Below are 22,865 nucleotides of genomic sequence, written 5' to 3'. Positions count from 1 at the left end.
CTCAGCTGTGAGTGTGTGTGTGTGTTTGGCTCTTAAAGAAGAGCCTTGGACTAGAACATGCGAGCACGGCGCAGCAGTCCCTCCCCTCGACGAGCCTTGCGTGAGTAGAGAAAACAGTTTGTGTGCATATTGTGTGTGTTGGGCCCGAGTTGGCTGACGGCCACCTCCTTTGCCTAATCCCGCCCCCTTCTTTCTGTGTGTGTGTGTGTGTGTGTGTGTGTGTGTGTGTGTGTGTGTGTGTGTGTGTGTGTGTATACACAGGAAATCCACAACACAGAGTGAGAGAGAGAGAGAAGTTGGTCGATCAAGGGCTGGCTGTCACGCGAGCGAGCCGTCTGTCAATCCCCCCCCACCCCTTCCTCCTGACAGGGCGCTGGCGGGCGGCCAAGGCCTTGCGTGCAAGCCGGCGAGCCACATTAGCCCATAAAGAATTTCATAATAGCAACAGCTGTTAAATATTGATGACTGCTGGCAAGCGCTCAATGCTGCTCTGTAAAAAGGTTAAGCGTGCGCTGTAATGGAAGCTAATACTTCATTATACTGCAGATCAAATGTCCGGATCTCATTGGCTTTCCAATCCAAGTCTTTGCTAGTTTGATGGTTCTTTGGTTATGTCACATGTGGTAGCGCACATTTTTCTCAGACAAAGTTTTAGTCATAACTATAAAAAGAAAAAAAACATGTCCATTTCTACATTTCAACCTAAATATTTGTGGCCTGTATTTGGGGATGAAAGGTGACAAGGCACATGGATAAATGAAAATAATCAACTGAAAAAGACAACAACAAAAAATAATACTAAAATTGTTTGATTTAAAAAAAAAAAAAGTCAACCCATTGTTGAACACCAGTGAGACAAAGTTCTTGTTGGTGTGTTTACGTTATCAAAATGAAAGGGAAGTGATATTATGACAAAGCGAATGGGATGGCCTAAAAATGGAAGTACTGTATACACGATTGTTTCCACTTCTCTTTTTTTTTGGTCGGCGGGCAGACAAGTCACGCTACTGCGCAGGAAGAAAATGTCCGCAACATTATGTACACCTTTGCAATTTAACCAAAAGAGAGAGAACATGACTTCTTTTGCCCGCACATGAGCGAGCATGAAGTCCGTCTACCATGCAAATTGGTCATCGCGCAGACAGAATCAGTGAAAACACTCCCCCAATTAAGCTTGTCGAGCTTAAACCCCAAATTAACCACAACATAAGGCCGAGATGGTGCAATATTTATGCAGACAATTCAAAATGTGTTTGGATGGCGGCTTCGGGAGAATGTTGCGAGGGCTGCATTCGAGCATGTGTTGCGTGACAATGAGCCTGTTCTGCAGGAAAGCTTTTCATTTTTGACTATACCCAAATGAACGCAACGGCATATTTCTAATTAGGGACAAGCTTTTGCTTCCTTCCACCGGCGCTCAAACGTCCTACGAGCCGGCGCGTCCACCGACGCGGTGGGGGTGAAGTGAGGATACAGATGAGTCACTTTTATCCCAGATATGTGGCACCCAGAGGCAAAATGACAATGCACACGGTGATGTACGCAGAGGGTAGACTACGGGAAACGCCATTGTTTATGTCACATTTCCTTCCTGGGCTTAAAATATAGTGTAAAACAGAACATCTTAAGGAGTTTGTAGGTTTTGAATCTTGGCGCCTGTTCATTGAGCTGAGACAACCACGGTTGAAAACTTGTCTATAGGGAGACTTGTCAATGGGAGTTGGTTTGGCCAAAGTGAGGAGGCGCAGGCGCAGGCACAGGCTCCACAAGGTCCCACGCATTTGCGTGTTTGCATTGTACGGCTGGCTATAAATAGCATTGTGGCACAGTCCTGTTTTCATGTGAATGCTTGCGGTTTGTTGCTCTCTGAAGGAGTCTTGCGCTCAATAAATGCTGCATTCAGGAACTCCACCTGGCCACAATAAAGTTCCAGCTTCCGATTTCTTGACTAACACAATCACTTACTTTTACAAGCAATGTGAGAGCCTCAAATCTTTTGAGTCATATGTGCAGGTTCTCTTTCGTGAATTCCTTTTGCATGCAATTGGAATCAAGCAAAATTTATGATACATTATGAAAAAAAAAAAAAAAAAGGTGCACATTGCTTCAAATGCCATAAAGATAACTTTGGTCCTTGTGTTTTAAACTGAGGAGTACACGCACACTTGACTTTACTTTAGTTTGTCTACCACTTAAAAGGAGGAAATTAGCACTCAATTTGTGGTCACAGTAAACAACAGGTTTTCAGGAAAAAATAAAAGTTAGCCCTTTAAAAAAATTCACTCATAAATGGCCGTTCAGTTCCAAAAATTATTCATTTTGGCTCATTGATGAAAAAAAAAATGCCCCGAACACAAACACAAACAATGTGAGCCTCGCCAATGTGTAATTAAATGGGTGCGAGGTAGTTAATGCGTCAAGGGTTGGGGGGGGGGGGGGGGGGATCGAGTGATCGGCGTGATGCTGATCATGCTTTATGTATGAACCCCATTAACTTGTCAGTAGATGCTATCGGAGGTGTTGTGTATCCATCGTGCATGTATCGCATGCGTGTGTATCGTCAATCTGTGAAGCAATCCAGGGTTGATGTCGTAAGGGTTCCGTTTTTTCTGGACCCCCCCCAAAAGGCCTGCTGTTAAAAAAAAAACCCAAAAAAAACCAATCCAAAACAAGAACTCAATGACTTAATCCATAATTGCCGTCCAACATATAATATACCGCGCAGACAATTAAAAGCCATCGATCCTATTTGGCGTCAACCTGTCAGCTGCTCTTGACCTCCCGCGGCTCAAGTCCGCAATATCACACAACAATTTGGCCTCTGAGAGAGCTAATTCATTAAGTGACACGCTAACCCAACAGTAATCTGATTATCCTTCTCCTAACACCTCATCACGTACACACAAGGGAAGCTCAGTGGCAGGGCAGATATCAAAACAAATGTCTTATGTGATCTAAGATTCACAAAGGGGACCTAATAAAAGGAGAAGCTTCAATCAAACGGATTAGGATTGTGTCCAACCACTTGATGAAATATTTTTTTTTTATGATGATGCAAGTTAGTTTATAACTCCAAAACTATTGCGTTCATATCAATATATCAAAATCACACCTCATAACGTCCGAGTCATCATATTAAAGTGTGAGATGCGCAAGACATTGTAGTGAGGTTCCGCTTTGTCCGTAGCGTGACCGTCCGTCCTCTTGCCATTCTCCCATCTGCGTCCCTTGCATGTCATCTCAACAATCTAATCCCGGCTCGTTTCTACTAACGGTCTGATCACTACATTTGGCACGGGGAGGGAGAACATCCATTCCTTGTGCTAGCACCCAGCGATGTGCCACGGTAGTATCACGCGAGCGTGCTAAAAGAGGTAAAGTCGGCAAAGTCACGCATGGTGAGGCTTTGCAGGAGTGGAGATGCCACTCGACTTCCCGGCATCTGTTGTTAGCGTGATGCCGACGACATATACGCGTGTGCTATGTTTGATAGAAAAACCGACTGAAGAAACAAACATTGAAGTGTTTTCCAAAATACTAGAGGTATAGTTTTCATTCACATGCCTTTGGAAATTTGAGTATTTTTTTTTTTCTAGACTTTATATCCAGTATAAGGAACTCGAAATTGCCAAGTTGGTATCAAGGAATAAGAATGATCGAAATCCTTTTACGATGAATGACGGGAATGTGGGTCAAGCAGGTGTTTCTGGCCCAAAAGACTCTCCAAAGTCACATTGCAGCTGTTTAACACCTCGACCCGATTATATCAAACTATTTTATGGAGATAACTTTCAAATATGCGTGTTTTACGAGCATATGGGTATTATTACTTGTGTTTTGGCTTTAAGGTCAGGAGGGTTATTTTTCTTTAGCCTCGCGCGTGACTAGAAACAATCCATCAGCGTGCATATATTTGTCGAAAGGAGCGGGAATGTTAGGCACGGGATCATACTTGATGATTGATGAAGAATATGCAGCCGGAATCAAGATTGTAAGAGGGGGTCTTTGTCCGACGTGCGGTCAGGGGCGTCAGTCGGACATTTTTCAGTGAGGGGGTACCAAAACATGGCACGTTCTTTACATATTGAGTATCAACGGGTCTACGAACACTGCATTTCCTCAGGTGGAACGGACCCAAAAGTAACTCCTGCCAACCTCATTTCAAATTACTCGAATGCATCTGAGCTTTGCCGAGCTAACAATGACCCCCCCCGTTGACGATTATGTGTCAGGCGGCTTTTAACATTTCGGGATGGGATTTAGGATTGAATTCAAGTCTCATCAAAAGGAAAGTAATTAATAGGAAGACATCATGATGTCATTGATGAAAATAGCTGTCGAGTAAATAACAATAGGCTCCCAAGCCTCTAAAACCAAAACGCTTTGAATATAGTAAAACATAGTGTTTATGGCAACATATAACATTGCACTAGGCATGTCTTTAAATAAATGCTTTTAAAGAGGCTTTTTGAAGGCATCAAAGACATTTTCCCAATATAAACAAAGGATGCAATTTCCACGCCGTGAAACCGCAGATGTCTGAGGGATGAGAAGAACATATGTTTCCAAAACACTCTCTGGAGCCGCAACTGTTCCTTTACAGTACGTCACTTTACAGGCAAGCATTTTCGGCTTTCAGCTGATTTATGAGAAGGGCCCCTGGAATGCCTGAGCAATAGATTCAGGATGTTTCCTGGAGGAGAGACTTTGCTGCTTTGGAGGAAGCATCAGTAGAGCGACAAAGATCAAGAGTCCTCATCTGATTTATAGCTCCATATCTGTTATCTGACTCATCGGAACGCTTGTAAAAATGCGATAGGAAATTATTGACTTCAAATCAACGTACAGTAGAGAAATAACCGTGGGGTCATTTCAAATATGTATTTGTGAGAATCAACTAAAACTAAATGTGACAAAAATTCCCCTTCACGGCTCGCATTTAAAAGGAACGAAACCGGGGCGACTTTGAGTGATATGTAAAAAGTTAAGAGCAAACTTTTGTTGGTGTCAATTCTTCATTCATACACTCATTGCAGACAGATAAACACACACACAGCAGTCTACTGCTGAGCCAGTGTCGAGGATAGCGTGAGAGGACCTAATACGATGTGTCAAGCCCAGCAGTAGCTGGCCATCAAGTAATGTGCGCCTTGCTCTGCCAAGTTAAACCCTTTAACAAGTCAAAAGGGATTGGCACAGAGAAGGACAGACACCTGTAGAGAAGAGAAAGACATAACAGCATTTCATGGAAAATTAGACAGAAGCCGAGTCACCAAAACAAGCCCGTCAACTCCCCCCCCGATTCACATTGTAGTGAAGCGGGAAGTGGTACCCAAGCTCTGCGGTCAGCCTATCCGTTTCCTCAGTGACACCAGTGATTATTAGCGGTACCACAAAGCCATTTAGTGCTGACAAAACACCTTTGTATCAGCCCACGGTGGTTTGGGTGAGCCAAATGAGGACACCTGATGTGTAACTGAAGAAGTATTAATTAAAGTACAGTGTTTTAAAGTTTTAGTCATACTGATTTAAAATAAACAAAAAAACAAGGCTTTAGATATGTTGAAGCGGTAGAGAGAGTTAAAGATTTGACTTTGTTACAACAAATCATATTTCGTCAATGTTCTGTAAAGCGCTGTTGTGAAAGTCAGCTAGCTTAATGCTAACATATCATGCAAAATACCATAGACCAGCTAAGCATAGATACAGGGTAATGACATTATTTGAAGTCTATATATCTTCTAAATTTGGAAAACCGTTACTTAAAGATAAAACACTACAATGGTTGAACAAACTTTGAAAATCTTTTCCCACAACAGTGTGTGGTCTTGTCATTCTGACTGGATTTCTACTGCGGTTTGTGAGTTTTAAATAGCTAGCTATATAATCTGTCCATTCTAGGGGAGCACATCTTTGTTTTGGAAGAAATTTTATGGCAAACCATGCCGTTAAAAAAGTACTTTTTTGATATTTCTTGCAGCGTTTGCACATGGTGCAACTTTACTATCAGTGTAAAATATTATACCTGTGGCGAACAGAATGTTCATTTTTATTTTGCATTTTTTTCTTAACGCTTCCTTTCAGTAAATGAAAACAGACAGCGGCAAAAGTGCATTTACCGTACTGCACGATATATGATATGACATCTGTCGCTTAGTCCCGTTTTGTTTTGTTTAATGAAAAGGCATGTTTTTTTTTTGTAAGATAAAAAGGGAGAAAGATAAAGACAGTCCAAGGAGGGAGCTATCATAAAAGGAACTGAGAGTCTTGTTCCCACTGGACAATAAAAGATGAAGGAAGAAGAAGTCCTTTGTGGCTTCCACTGTACTGGGGAAGACTGTCAGTGGGTGTACCAGATGTGAATCAAACATGCTTCAAGTTTCACTGTTTTCCTTTTCTTACCGAAGTGGTCTCGCCTCGCATACCTGACATATTATAGATGACAGCTTTAATTGCACGGGTATTTTTGTATTTTGGAAAAGATAAAGTGACCAGGACAATACATATAAATGAGCCTGTACTGTATCAAATGTAAACAAACAAGTGGGATGACAACCACATGTGGAATCTTTATCAGCATTTTTTAAATAAAAGGATATCCTTGCCCCCCCCCCCCCCCTGGCCCCCCCAAGAAAAAAAATCCTAGCTACGCCAGTGTCTGTAATTGTTTCTGTTACATGTTGCTTTTTTTAAGTCCACTTTGTGAATCCCTATTAAATTGAGAGAACATTGCGACACATCAACCTTCCCTGCGGCAAAAAAAGACTGTTGTAGTATGCCACAGAACGTAATTTATGACCATTTTCACAAGTGGAAGCATATCTGCTCATTTCCTCGACATTAAGTTCTCAAAGCAAAAATCACAGCTGGTATGAATGTTATTTCCCACTTGCCAGAATCTCTTTGTTGCATATAAAGCGCCATCAAATGTTTGTTTTCTTTCTTGGAGGATTAATACTGGGTGCCATTTCACTCAAATAAAACTTTAAAGAACTTGACAGATGCATAAAATATTGCTTGTTACGACACTGTGGTTGCCTTCTTGTTGCTTAAATTCACGTCACTTGTCTTTAATCCAAACAAGCTGCTTGATATGGTGCCAGCAAGAACAACACTCTTCTTCTTCCTGCTTCATTGTCTCACTTTATAAAAACAGAACACATTTTAATCCGCCACAACGCGTGACATTAAGAAAAAACAAAAACAAAACAGAAGTGAAATGTTTCTGTCTTCTAAAATCCAGGTGTGTCACTTTCACATCCTGAAGGTGTGTGCACGTATGGAATTCATATTTTGTATGATGTGAATTTCTGTATGTGTGGGCTATGTGGGAGGCAGAGAGCAGGGATTCCCTAAAGCAAGTTTACTAAATCCTCACCAGGCACGGATTCCCAGGCATCGCGTGCAGCAGGGTGGTACTGCTGGACTAAACCACGCCCCTTTGCGCGCACACACACACACACACACACACACACACACACACACACACACACACACACACACACACACACGCTCGTAACAGAGCCGAGTGTATTGCAACGCTTATCCTAGTGTTATGGGAGGATTGGTAAATTCCCACCATATACTCACCTGTCATTTCCAATTAAATCCATAGCTGTTGTTTGTGTGGCAAGAGTGAGACGTCTTATCGTGACGGCATCTGGTTAACCTCAAACCTCCGAGATGCACATCGGTGAAAGTGCATATCCCCAACTGACATAGTTTGTTAACAAAGAATATACTGTAAACAAACCCCAAAAAAAAGCGAGCATGATGCACAAACCTGACACCATTACAACATTGGATGCACAGCACCTGTGCAAACACTGCGACACAGGCGGGCCTGTTTTCGCAGCGAGGTTGGGGAAGGGGGGGGGGGGACCTTTAATTAGCCTTTAATTAGGCTTATAGCTCCCATATTTCACATAGTGAGACGCAAAGAGGGGAAAATAGAAGGGACATAAATCATTGCTTCATCAAAATGCCAACTCATCAAACCCAACATTTTCTGTTGTGTGATCAGTTTGGAAAATAGAGACAGAATTTGAAGAAGATAAATCATGGCAGGGAATGCAACTACTGTGTCACACAAATGGCTGTACGTTGAAATTTTTGACTGCACACGCACGCACACACACACACACACACACACACACACACACACACACACACACACACACACACACACACACACACACGCGCATGAGCCGACATCCCTAAATACTCCATGATTTACAGACCACAACTGAAGAGTTATGTAATGGTCAAACATGTGGCCGGTATTGCAAAGAAACGGTCGCACGCAACGCCAGAGAGGTCGTCTATGTAGCGTCATGCCACTGTGCTCTCTCTCGCTAGCCCGCATCTCACTCTCTCTTGCTCCCAAAGGAGCACTTGCGCGGCTCACTGGGAAAGCGGTCAAACATTATTAGCTCAGCAACATGCCACTGAGTTTTTTCCCTGCATAAGTCGAAGCCCTAAATAGATTTAACACTGCGGCCGGAGCACGCGATGTCCTCTGTCTCCAGAGCCATTGATGAGCAATGTCAAGCAGGAAAGGAACCCCATTTTGTGTGTGTGCAAGGTGATGATAACACACACAGTCACCCAGCAGGAAATCCCCAAATTCAGTTCATGAACTTTTTGTTCTCTGCATACTTTTTCTGCTCTTTCTGTGATGCCCCGAGATGTGCCGTCATGTTTGCGGAGGAGTAACCATTTGCTGATAGCCGGCCGGCCTGACAATAAACAGCAGTGTGATGGAACATTTCAGAGGAGGTAGGCCAGGCTCCTTGTGGGGTTGACGGCAAAGAAAACAGGGTGGTGTCGAGATGATGCCCAGAAAGATTTGGATGGAAGTAAACAGCTGATCACAAAAAAATAAAATCAGCAAAATAAACGTACTCATACAGTGACTTGGTTCCACAACGCTCGCAATTTATTTGAATATCCATCCTTCTATTTTCCATACGGGTTTTCTCATGGAGTAAACATCTTCTAACTCTTCCGTAGGCATTGCATGATTAAATTCACATCCAGACGCATTTCGACACTTGCGCTGGAGAATGAAGCTGGACATTTCGCACCAGCGTGAGAGATGGTACACATATGGAGGGATTGGCACAAGTTGCCGCGAATGTATGGCTCCCGACGGAACGAGTCGCCTGCTCAAAACAAGCCTTAATTGCCTAGGATCACGCTAAGCTATGGAGACGTACAGTAGAAGTGACAGTGGGAAAGAAGAGAGGGGCAGAATTGATGGCGTGATGCAGCAATTTTTTTAATGTGTTGCAATTCACCATGCTTGGCTAAAAACAAAAAGATGATAGTAGTTTCTCTGCCACTAATGATGATGAATACAAACTGGGGCCACATGGTAAATACAGAAATACATATATACAAATACTCAATTATATTTGCAAGGGGAAAATAAAATTCCCATCGATAGGATTTGACTAGTACGGGTGTACTTAATGAAGTGTCCGGCGAGTGTGTGCAAAAACGCGGAGCTCCCGTTTAAAAGCGTGAGAGTCGGCCGGCCGGCCGCCGCCTTGGTAACAAAGATGCCATTTGTCATGAGACAGACCCGGACGAGTCTTCTCCTCTCGCTCATCCCGCATGTCGCTCTCAGGCCTTGTCCTGGTATGCCCTCCCTCCCTCCCGCCGCCCGCCATCCCTGTTGAGCGACTCATGCATGGATACAATGTGCTCCACTGTGCTCTTTGAAGGCTAGCATTACCGCTCACACGCAATCGGCACGGAACGCTGATATGTTCCTCCCTCTCGTTTATCTTTATTTCTGTTTTTTTTAATCCACTTTCTTGTGTTAACCCTTTCCACGACGAGGCCCGTCCTCCAATGTGTCATTTGTGTCGGGCCGAAAAAAGAAAACACCGGCCTTTGATTCCTTTTCTCTTTTAAGTTCCTAAAATTGCTTTTGCGGCGAGCGTCGAAGACGATACGCCGCGCATCCAAATATCCGAGGGAACATTTTCATTTCCGACGACATTTTTCATTTGTGAAGCGAGTTTAGTTTGCAAATGAATAGCTTGCACCTTTCTTTAATTACAAGTCTGTGACCGCATTGGCTCAACGGCAATGGAAGCCTGTTAATCACGTCGAGATGGAAAAGGATTCCAGTTGACTAATGATGGCGTATGATTTGAATTATTGTAAAGTATTATTGTTGGTATTTGACTGTAGCAGTCTTAATCCAACGGTAGTATGGTTTTCTCTTCAAACGTCGTCATAAATTCCGAAATACGCTATGCGCTGTATGTAATATAGGCATAGACAGCATGTCGTCTTTGATTTCAATTGTTTCCTTGTGGTCAAGCTTCCAACAGAGCTGCGAGCCGCAGACATTTCTCCTGGATATTCCGAGAGTGCCAGCGCCACATCAGGAATATGATACTTGACGGGGGTTTTTTTTTTTTTTTTTCCTCTCCCGCTGACTGAGTGACAAAAATATTCATTTCCTCCATCTTTTTTTCATTTCAGGCTTTGTGTATGGTTGCTGTACAAGCACGCGATTGAGAACGCTCCTGCGAACTGCCCCTTTGGTGTCGCTCCCTTGTGATCTGATGACTGAGACAGAGTCGAATTGTTTGGGTTCCTATAGCGTCATTCGATGGGGGGAAGAAAAAAAATAAATCTTTTTATTCTACACGGGATGATTCCGAGAGCTCATGAGTGACAAAAAGTATTTTCTAAAAGCGCCATGGAAGTGACGTGGCCCAAATCCCTCCCTGGCTATCAACTCGTCTTTTCACACTCATTCACAGGCGCTCTGGCTCAGTCCTCGGCTCGCTTCGACAGATCGTTTTCATAACCACTTTTGCGAGGTCACGGCCGTGTCTGCGCTAGTCACGCAAGGCCCCAGTCAGCGTTGCACATACATGCACATACGCACACATATGCTTTAACTATGCCTGTGTTGGAGGGGACAGCGCCATGTAGCCGCAACAGACACTTTTGAAAGGGTCAGCGTGTCTATTTTTGGCATTGGGTGCTTAAGGCATTCCATAGCACACTTGCAACCTGTGGCTGCAGGGTGGGAATGCAACCGTCTTAAAATGAGATTAAGCAGACTGACGTTGGGTGATGAAGCAAGCTGTCACTTCAGGTAGCATTCTGCTACAGGGGGGAGGTTAGAAAGCAAAATTAAACTTCACCTAGGATTGACCAACATGTGGTACCCATCAAGATTATTGCTGTTCATGAAAACAAATTAAAACTGAAAAGAAAAAAAATAAATTTTTGTTAAGGTAATAAAAGGTTTAAAAAAAAAAAAAAGAAAACTCACAAATTCACAAACTTGATTTGAAAACGAATTGAATTTAGGAATATGAACAAAAGGAAATAAAAACATATATTAAATATATTCACTTTGCAAATGGAAAATAAAATCTTGACTCATTTTGTAACGACAGCTTTTCCAGCTCATCAACTCTCATTTAGTCACGACTTCCCCAAAGAGGAGCGAGCAGAATATCAACAAGACAGCTCCAAAAGGGCGTAGAAATTGACAACAGGTTTGGCCAAGGAAGGTTTCCACGGGAAGAAATTCAAGTAGCTGGGGCCAAAGGCTCGCCAAGAGGAACAAGGTCGGGGCCCTGAAGCTTTCTGGCAGGTTTTAAGTTCCTGCTATCCGTCCAGCCGCTGAGTAAATACATGAGAATCTATTAGCTGAAGAGAAAGCTTGCGATATTTCTTTATACTCGATGAGCTCTAACAAAGCCACTTCAAGATGAAATGAAGCTTGCAAACAAACATGACGAGACTATGCGCCCCCCCCCCCCCCTCTCATCAATCTCCATCCAGCCCTGCATTAAATTCACTCATGGTATAATCTGATTGCGTGACATGTTGACCTCATTGCAGGGGTCCTCTTTTAGATGCGCTGTGCTGCTCACTTAGAAAGGACGTTTTATGTCGTTCCATGTGATGGAATTGCTTCTCTTTACTGATCGGTTGTGGGAATGAGGAAAGGGTTGGGGTGATGAAGCGGACATGTGAGAAAAAAAACGAGAGTGAGAACAATGAACAGAGATGGGAGCATTAAGACTGTTTAGAATTACAATTAGACACGGCATTAAAACTAATTTAAAAAAACAAGGAAGCTCTAAAGGACACAACAGAATTTTATATCTGAAAAACAAAATAAAAAAGAAAATTCTATGAATTAGCCAACCCCTCATGATGATGTTATTTATAAATTTTACCACATGTATTATTTATTTATTTTTGGTCAACATACCACTCGACCGCTCCACCTTGTTTAGACAGCATTTGTTTGCTTCTCTGACGACAAAAAAAAAAAAAATCCCTAAAATTTCCTTGCTTGTTTACAGGCTTCCTTGATGACAGAGAATGAGTCACTCGGCAAAGATAACCAACGTACGGTTTGTAAACAACACAATTATTTGTTGTGGCTCACCGTGGCTTGTATTGAAATTAATCACTTGATAGCTTTGTTGCCTAAGCCACAAAATACAAAGACAACAGAATCAAATACGAACAGATGGTGGAGATGATGCTCTTTAGCCACAACGGACTGAGCAACCGACCAGCTTCTGACGGCCGGCGTTTCGAAATCCGCCGTAGCATGATCATGGCGGTGACATGTGAGGATGTGCGGTGACTAACTCGTTTAGGGACACATTGAGGATTTTTTTTGTTTTTTTGCTGTGAGTTTACGTAACATTGCGTGAGAAGGAAAGGGTATCCGGTGGATCCAATTGCCCTGTGTGAGTGTGGCAGCGCCACCATGAATGTGGCCTTTGAGTGGCAAGACGCCAGTAGACAGCCTACACTTATAGCGAATCTGTGAAGAAAAAAAAAGAAAAAGAAAAAAAAAAGGGCCCGATGAGACTTCAAACTGCTGCAATTATGTTCTTCTTCTCCTCTCTCTCTCTCTCTCTCTCTCTCTCTCTCTCTCTCTCTCTCTCTCTCTCTCTCTCTCTCTCTCTCTCTCTCTCTCTCTCTCTCTCTCTCTCTCTCTCTCTCTCTCTCTCTCTCTCTCTCTCTCTCTCTCTCTCTCTCTCTCTCTCTCTCTCTCTCTCTCTCTCTCTCTCTCTCTCTCTCTCTCTCTCTCTCTCTCTCTCTCTCTCTCTCTCTCTCTCTCTCTCTCTCTCTCTCTTCCCCCCCCCCCCCCCTCTCTCGCCATGAGTCAGGAGGAAGGATTCTCCAGTCAGCTTTTGTTTACACTCATATTACTCAGGCGAGGGACTGTGACGTTTCTCCGCATCGATTTCAGTTTTATTTCTCAAAAGACGAAGAAAATATGATGTCGGTTACTTCTGAGTTCCTGTATTTTTTTTTTTTCCTCTCAATTTCTAAATATTTGTTCTCACTTTTCAAACACTTTAATTGCATCGAGTGGACTGATATGTTTCTTGTTTACTCAGATCCAGATTGGCTGGTCGAAGGCTACTATAATGCAAAATAATAACAAATTAAAGTGCTATGCTTTTTTTTGGGAGGGGACGGGGTTACCGAGGGCAAACAGGTCACCGCACTCGCACGCACAGAAATAAATCCTGTCTGCATGTTGTCTTCTTTTTCTCTTCAGAGTTTTTTTTTTTTTCTGCAGTCTTGCCGTTAACCATACAAAGGCTTGCAGAGAGGAAAAAAAAAAGAACATTTTTTTTCAGAAGGTATACAGAAAGCCCCTAAAGAACCTGACTAACGCTATGATTTACTCGCTTCTAATAATAGATGCAAAGTGACAAAAATGCATTGCTTCTCATATTAACCCTGCAATAGCAAGTGAACTGCCTCTCAAACTGGGTTATCCGCTTTTTGTTGTTCAAATCAAATAAGGCCTCACGGTGAACATCTGAGAGACGGGGGAAAAAAAAAAAAAAATGGAGGTAGCTGAGTTCCATTTGCAGAACAGATCTTTACATGACAGTGGCTTAGCAGCATGTGTGCTTTAGTTTGAACTTACTGTATAGCAGATGGAGATATGACACCCCTTATATAGATGCAAGTCAGCTTTGATTTTGGAGCTCTATTTACATCGACGCCGCCTGTCACATCAACATCTTTTTTTCTCTGCGTATGTGTGAATGGTGTTTCACAGCCAGTAAACTAGGTTACATTCATTTGTCAAATCGGAATTTTGGGTGGCATTCAAGCACGGCAAGGATTAAGAAATGGAATTTTATTGGACTCCTCTAACTCCTGGTCTGAGGATGAATCAAGTGTGATTGAGAAATAATAGGAGTGGCCCATGAAGAATAGACCACATCCAGCTCAATATTTGTAGGAAAACAAGGATTTAAACTCAGTGCTCTGACTGTATGCGTGTGAGTGATGCATATTTAAAACATTTGCAATTTGATGATGAAAACAAACCCTGGCACATTAGCATGGAGAATTTCCTCGCTCCGCACGCAAACTTAGAATAAGGGAGGGCTGCACGGCGAGTATGTGTGTGATGTGTGTGCGTGAAGCTAGCAGCTGTTTAAATTCAGCGCTCTCCGCAACATGCCAATTTAAACATGATCCTCGTGGACGGAGAAAGAATTTGACACACTCGCCGTCGCTTTCTGTCACTTTGGATATTCTTTACAATATTTCAAAAAGAAACTATATTGCACTTTGTATAGAGCTGAGTTGACTTGAAATATAAAGTGACTTCCCTGGCAGCTCTGGCACCTGGTATGAAACATTTGATCCGTTGTCATGCGTGTGCTTTAAGAGGTCACGCCATTGTGCCGGTGAATAAATCATCGTGTCTAGCGCCGGCGCATGAACGGCGTGCTAGTTTGACGCCGGTGGCGCCGAGCCGAACAAGGGCACAAACACACGAAGCCGACATTGACTCGCATCAGCACATGTTCCGAATAATACTGAAGATGAATTGCAAGTGAGCTGGATTAAAGATTTCTGAATATATAGTGAGGACAATTTGCACTTTGAGTTATGACGCATTCATTTGATGGACACTTTGGTTTTGCGGGCCATGTAAAATGATGTGGCGGGGCCGTATCTAGCCCCCGGGCCTTGGGTTTGAGACGGGGAAATCAAACAATCCCATTCAAATTCACATCAAATAGGAGTCGGCACACACCTGCCATCATTTAAAGTGCCCTTGAATAATCCCAAATATAGTTCAGATGTTATTCTTTTATTCTTTCTTGTGCCAGGGTTTTGAAATCCTTCTTGTTCAAATAAAATATGGATCAAACAAACCTAACTTCCAAACAGGGGTGTGTACACTTAAGCAATAAGTATTTGTGCAAAATTGCAAGTACTAATTCAACTCCTGCACTCAATATGGCAGAATTTTTGTGTTCCAATCTGGACGGAGAGATTGTTTTGCATTCCCCTAAAATCCCAACATGCATTTCAGCCATGTCACCGCTTTGTTTACTGTCCGACACTTAAAATACACCTTCCATTCTCCCAGCGAACAAATAAAGCCCGGGGGCTTGAAGGACAGAGCGAAGCGCGAGTCACGCAACCGACGGCTCCGCCCCTCCCCAATTCTTTCTCTCTTTGCCATCGAGCTCGCTCTTTTTCTCTCTCGCTCGCTCTCGCTGTTGCTGTCAACATACTGGCTATCCTGACCAACTGGATATCTGATTGACTGACTGACTGACGGACGGACTGCATGAGACGTTTTCTCTCCCCGTCGACACAATACGAGGCTGACGGTTGTTTGCTTTGTCTGTCTTTGCTCGGCGACAGCATTCAGTGTGAAATGAGGACAGACTGTCTTCTTTTATCATTTCTTTTTCCCCTTCTCGCTCTGCCCCTCTTTATGCATTATTTTGTCATGCGCACTCGTTCGATCATAATTCGCCAGGGAGTTCAATGAAAGTTCAGGCTGCTCCGGGTTGCTCGGCGCAAGGCCTGCTAGCCATTTGAAATGCCTCTTGTGTCACATTCCCTCTGCTTTTTTTTTTGTATTTTTATTTTTGAGCGGGATAGTGAATCTGAAATTCTAAGAAACCCACCCAATTACCCACCGAGGCTGAATTTACACTGCATGGTTGAAGTGTTTCAATTCTGAGCGGGGTCAAATGCCACCTTTGGAAACAAGATCGATTTTTTTTTTTTTGGGAAAACAACAACGGATGCGCAGTGAAAGCATTGGCCTCCAAACATAAAATAAAGTGACAAGCAACAATAACAGTGTGTTTTACAATAGGCCCAAGCTGTCAACAAGAAAATAAAACCTACAAATGTGAGTTTTATTGCCAATAATAACATATCCTTGTTTTCCATCTTGGCCCATCACGAGGCTACACATTTTCAGAAGCAGTTAAGCCCAAATGAAAACAGCAGCGGTCAGTGTTGTTGTTGTTTTTTTTTTTTTTCTCGACTGCCTTGTTTCACATTGTTATTCTTGTATTTAAGCGTTTGTCATTGTGAAACCATATCGTGCCAGAACTGCAGTGTCACCGGGTTCATTCATCAGCCAGCGTGAATAGGTTCTCCGTTCGCTCGGTTTAGCCATCAACAGATCGCATTACCGACACCACTGAGCTTTTTATGCGGGTGGCCACGTTAAATTGGTTGTGCCGTAGTTAATAGGCCTCGGGTTTTCACTGGGAGGAAAAAAAAAACTGAGGGCCGTTGGAGGATGACGGCCAAGGTTTGGGTTCAGAGGAGAGAATCTGTGTCATGACATCAATCGTTTTCTTTGTGGTTTGTCTATTCGCCATGCAAACAGAAAGAGGGAAAGGATGCAGACAGCCAAGTCTTTATCATTGGGCACATTTTTTTTTTTTGCATGTTATAAAATCAGAAAAAAATATATTCAAGGCTTAAATTGAATCGTATACATTTTTGTTTTGACTTAGAGTTCATTGATTTGATTTGAATTCATTTAGACCTTCAATAAAGTGCAACATTTTGAATAAAAAAATGGAAGCACTGATGCCAGTTCACATAAGAAAATGAGCATCCATAACAAGTTTAAAAAATGGACTTTTGACATGTGGTTTAGGGCAGTTCTTCATTCTCCATGCTGGCATGGAGATCAACCGAGTTTGTTTGTTGTGTGGTTTCTTGAATCTAAACTGTCAGTGCACTTTGCAAACCAAAAGGGTTTGAAGTGGGGCAAAAGTTTTTAGAGACTGACTTGTTTCTAGAACAGTGATCAATAAATTAGCTGACGTGACAATCGTCAACCTAAAAACAACTGACCCAGGTTCAGTCGAATTTAGGTTTGGGGAGTAGAGCGTGGACCTCCCGCCAAGGTCAGACAATCGCAAACATGATGATGTGTTGCAAAACGACGCCAGGCCTGTAAGTGGGCGCAGAGCCCTCTCCTTTTTTTTTTTTTTTTTCTTCAATCCCATCCTCATTGTCCATCTAATTTGATCTTGGTCTCTTTTTTTGTTTTTTGTTTTTTGTTTTTTTTTTTATCCCACAAAAACGTGCCGGGGGGTGTGTAGACTTTTTATAAGTAGGCTCCAACAAGGTGTTCCTACTAAATGCATCTAATCTCTAGCGCGCTTGTTGCTCTCCTCGTCCTCCCTGTGCGTTCGTTCGCTCGCTCGCTCGCTCTCTCTTCCTTTGCGCGCTAGGCGGTAGCTGTGACAGTAATTACACAAGACAGCCTCCAACAATAGTGTTGGGCCAACAAAGCCTTCTGCTCCCTCTGCATGAGTTCTATTTGTCTCTTCACACTCACTCAAACTCAAGCACACAAACACACACTTTACCCATCTGTTTGCACACACACACACACACACACACACACACACACACACACACACACACACACACAGAGACGGCAAAGGACCACGCCTCCCCGTTGCCGCGCGGCTGCCACTAGCTGTTACAGTTGGCGTCTAACGGGGGAGACCCCCTTGGCACTGGTTTGAGTAATTCACTTATGGCCTTTTGTGATCCCGCAAGGCTTTGTTGGCCCCCAAGCCAATAGAGACCAACTTCACTCAAGCGAGTTCAGTGTCTGTGGCACGAGAGGCCAGGCGGGGACAAAGCCAGTGTCATGCCTTTGATTCCAGCAACTAATGAGTTAACTGTGAGGATCCTAAACGCATACGGCGGCGTCTCTATTCATGCTTCCCGACATACAAGGGATTAGCATGGCTGGCCTGTTGTGCTGGTTAACAGCTATTGTTTGCTTGATTACCAGGGAGCGGGCGAACACATACACGACAGGGAGGGGCGGGGGGGGTTGTGCCGACATGCAACTCACGCGCAATTTAGCATGAAATCTTTGCACAGATAACTAAACGTTCCATACAACAAAGTGAGACGAAAAGCGTTTTGATCCCGGACCAGCGTGGAATGAAGACCGGCGTGACAACGGGTCATCGGTCTTCGGATTAGGAATGAATGACATTTTTATTTCAGTATTACATTTTGACTGAGGGATTTTTGGATAACCAAGCTAAAACACATTTCCAAATTGTGTTTTAATTAAAAAAAAAATAAAAAAAACATTTAAAGCAGATTTTTAACCGAATGAATATTTCTGCACATTAAACTTCAATTCGCACCTCATTGATTATAAGGCACACTGTCGATTGTTTGTCTCAATATTGCTCACTGGCGTTGGATCAATTTTAGGCCTTCAGACGGTTAAGAATAAAAACCCGTTTTTAAAGTCCGTCCTGAGAACTTTGTCAGAACACGTTTGAAACGTAGAAAGCCTCCATACAGCTACTTTGTCTGCACAACTTGTAGCACGGAATTACAGACATCGCATGTGGAGGAAAGAGGAAGGAGAAAAGCCTGAGTGCTGCCATTTAGCCTGATCACGCACTCTTGGTGAAGACAAAGACTTGATTTGCTTTCGTGGAGGTCAGTGAAAGAAGGAGAAGCACAGGAGCTCATGGGGGGGGGGAGAAATAACATGTTAGACGTGATCCGAGGAACGCAGAGAGACATTAAGCTGGTGGGCAAATGAAGGAGGAGACAATGGACTCAAATGGTTGTCACGTTTGAAGAAGAGCAAATCTTCTCTGCTTCGACAACCGATTGAGAGATCCCAAAGAGGTTTTCTGCCCGGGTGCTCCTCATCAATACAAATAATAAGGCCTGGAAATGTTTTACGAGAGGTGAAAAGCGGGAGAATGTGAAACCGCCGACTCGGCATAAAAGTGCAAAGCCACGGTTTGGTGCGGTAAAACAACACTTGGGTCCACTTGGGTCCACTTGGCTGCGAGAGCGTGACATTTAGCTGCCGATGCTTTAACGCGTTGAAAAGCGCGGCTAGGAATTGCACAAAACAGTACGTAAGCATTTCTTCACAGTTTGCCACATTGACACTTTAAGTTGAACTGATTCCTGGTGATTACTCGCTCGTTGCGCTCTGGGTGACTGACTCTCGGATGGGGTCAAACACCGGGGGGAGGGGGGGGGGGGATGCAAAGGCTTGATCGGTTTGAGTGTTCTCTTCAGAAAAGATGCTGACAAATGAGTCAATGAGCTGTGCAGAAAAGGAGGCAACATACACCCGCTTCGCCATATTACGACCACTTGGACAAGCTAATGAGATCTAAGATAATGTTGAGATGTAATCCTATCTACTGTGAAATTATTTAAAGTTGATAAATGAAGATAGAATCGTAGAATTGTGAGGTAAAATATGCGCAAAAATTCAAATGGGTTTTATATCTCATTAATCAGAGGTTGAAGTCTTGATTTACTTGAATTGACTGGAATTATTTGTTTACTTTTGGGGAGGCAGAAATCACAATGCATTTTTAATTGGGGGATAAAAATACGGAAGCGTTTTGTTGTGTTTACCTTTTTCTAAATCACGGTCGACTTGTTTTTATGATTATGGCATATTTTTTAAAAAGTGAGACCTTTTGTTTGATTTCTTCATATTTTTGGGGGGAAAATGTCATCAAATCCATCAAAGTGTGAACGTAAGAGAAAATGACTGGTGTGTTTTGATCTATTTCCTTCATTGTTGCATAACTGTCTGCTGTCTGTGGAATGACGTCATTCATGGCGTGGGCCCGGCGTGAGGCTGTGGTCTCTGTGGCCTTTCTCTTCCTCTTTCAAGGCACCTCAGAAAATGATGCATTTCTAATAAGATTTGCACGTGCCAACTGGGTCTTTAACAGACGCACACCTCGCTGATGCGGGGATTGGATTTATTTACAATTTAGGTATTTATTTGAGTGGCACCATCAGTTAGCGTTGACAGACGGACTGATCGTTTGGAGGAAAGAACAAATATTAGTCATGTTTATGTTTGATATTGTATTTGGTCAAAATGTGCTAAAGTGTAGAGGTATGATAAGATGTTTTGATTATCCATCATGGAATCATTTTACCACTGAATGTTTTTTCAAAAATATATAAGAGACAGATATTTATCTTTTTAATTTGACCTTTCTTTCCAACGTCCTAACTACAGTTTGTACGCTTAACTGCCAAGTGATTACAGGTAATAATTAGCACTCAAGCCTCAGGCGTGAAAGAGAGCGAGCATTATTTTTCAACTGTTAAGTCTGGATCGTTTTTTCTTTTTTTTTACATTTTATTTCCCTTAATTGATTCACGTCTATTACTTCTCCAACTCCAAAATACACAACCAAAAATATGAACAGAGATTAAAAGAAACTCTCCAACACGTTCCTTCTTCTTAAAAACCGAGAATTTGCGCGATACTTTTAAATATCTTTCACAAATTTAAAACCAAGAACAATTCCAGTTGTAATATAACAATGAAATGCAGTGAGACAGTCAAATAAACAGGCTCCCCCAAAAAACTCCATTCAAAGGGAAAAATAGACAAGTGGGGCAGAAAGATAATGAAGGAGGGATTGTTCATCCGGAGAGTAAATATTTAACAAGCTCAACAATTACACTGAAGCCTGTGGGCCTAACATGGAAGCGGAGGTAGTCAGCTGACACACACACACACATATATATATATGTAAAAAAATATATATATTCTAACAATCCCATCATTTTTACCTTGTCAGTCCTACTAAATAGAGTAATAAAAATGACAGTCTTTTAAAAGGGGCAAACAATCTCTCCTCAATCCAGTTAAGTCTGTGCTAACCCACAAAACAACTTCTCAAAGTCCCCCCAGTGGACATAAAGCAGAGGTACAAGCGCATCCATGGAATAAACTTTGGATTCTATCTATTTGTGGGGAAAATAAGAGAAAGTCTTGTCGCCACCATTATAATGTGATTGTTGTTGTAGAGTACAAAAGATGATCCGGTCAGTGCAGAAAGTATTCCAAAGAAAGGCCTGCAAATTTCTTCCAAACTAAAGGCCTCCTTTCCACTCTAATTATTTTCATTAGTCGAGCATCAAACGACAAGTGAGCAGGTCAATTGCTTCTGCTGATAAGGACCCTGACAGAAGTAGAGCAACTCAACAGAGAGCCTTTGATGATTGTTCAAAGTTGATGATCTTCTTCTATTCTGCCAAAAGTCTACCTTGCCTTCACTTTGGACGGACGCCACCTCTCCGCACTTTCACACTCTGTCAACACACATCACAAGTCTTCCCAGAGGCGGCGGTTGTCGTCGAGTCCTTATTTACGAGACACTTTGAATAAGCCCAAACAACTTTATAGCCGAATCGGTAAAACAGGTAAGCGGGTGGAAATTGGCGCTGCCTGACATTCCCAGTGAATGTTCGAAAGAAACAAAGAGGAAGAAATGCCTTTAACCCGTGCATCATAAACCTTTAATTATTATTATTATTTTTTATAGTTATCGTCTTTGAAACTGCAACAACAGAAGGGCTCCAGTTACTCACTGACTCATCTGATATAAAATGAAAATATAGATTCGATTCGGTGTATATTTTGGACGGCTTTGCATGCATGAATGAATTGCTGGCAATATTGCAAAATATATTAAATATGCTGCAACAGCACACCTTTCAGTTCTGGGAGAAAATGTTTTTGATGTGAAAATCACCCTTAGAAAAACAATTGTGCAATAAATGGAGTGTGTTTAATACTTGGTTTGTTATTTTAGACAGACACACACACAAATGTCATGTCTTACCTTGGAAGAAACTCTTGACGCGGAGGTAGGAAACTGCAAGGCGCAGCACAGACAGTTTGTCCAGTTTGGAGATGACATCCGGCGGGAACGGCAGCAAGCTGGCCAGCCGGTCCAGCTCGGCATTCAGCCTGTCCCGGTGCCGCTTGGACGGGTTTGTTTTCTCATTAGCAGACGACGGTTTCCTGGTGAGGTGAGTCAATGAAAGATTTGGAACATAAACACTTGTCACTAAGGGTGTTTTTTTTTTTTTTATTTCCCTCAAAAAACTTGCCTGAAGCATTGTGACAAGCAGTGAGAAATAATCCATGTCCGTGAAGCTTAACTTTTTGGAGCCGTGAGGGGCAAAATGAAATTTTGACTTTTTTTTTTTTTTTTTTTCCCCCAATATAAAGCTTACACTGTCATCTGTTTAAGCCCTGATAATCTTGCTCCACAAGATAAAATGATCGATTATTGGCAAGTTTTAAAAAGTCTGCCATGGAAAATATCTATTTGACTTGTTGTTGTTGGCAGGGACACGTGATCATCTCTGCCTTCGAACTTTTCCTGCAGCCTTTCTCGGTGCACCACACAAAACGGTTTTGTTCTTCCTCCAATGACAGCAAATGTCTTTACAGGGAGAAAAAAAAAAATGATTTAAGCACTACAATATAGCTGTCTTGAATGTCATGAATTATATATTCGTATTCACTGGGGCTTTTTTTATCCTTAGTTAAACTCAACAACCCTTAACACCCTTAACAGTTATTTGGTCGATTGTATATTACTTTAAAAAAATGATTAGCTAACTGATGCTGACTTTTTTTTTTTGTTTCAGTTAATTGCTTTTATGTCAACACTGATGATATATTAGTTATAATGCCTAAATGTTGAACTAAATAATAC

General features: G+C 42.4%; 1 protein-coding gene across 2 annotated transcripts in view; it reads right to left on the bottom strand.

Moving 5' to 3' along the window:
* The window catches only part of ahrra (aryl-hydrocarbon receptor repressor a), a 37,366-nt gene that overhangs the window by 13,213 nt on the left and 1,288 nt on the right, over positions 1-22,865 (bottom strand). The window contains exon 3 of one of the 2 annotated variants that reach the window (XM_085938948.1): positions 21,981-22,162. In XM_085938948.1, coding sequence (XP_085795074.1) covers positions 21,981-22,162 — 182 coding nt within the window. Of the gene's footprint in view, positions 1-21,980; positions 22,464-22,865 lie in introns of those variants that run through there. The other variant, XM_085938947.1, reaches the window with a different exon arrangement.

The sequence above is a fragment of the Syngnathus leptorhynchus genome, chromosome 19 (assembly GCF_054491065.1).
Source record: "Syngnathus leptorhynchus isolate UIUO chromosome 19, UIUO_Slep, whole genome shotgun sequence".
Classification (NCBI taxonomy): domain Eukaryota; kingdom Metazoa; phylum Chordata; class Actinopteri; order Syngnathiformes; family Syngnathidae; genus Syngnathus; species Syngnathus leptorhynchus.
Note: the sequence above shows the minus strand (reverse complement) of the source record. Positions and strands in the feature narration are given on the sequence as shown.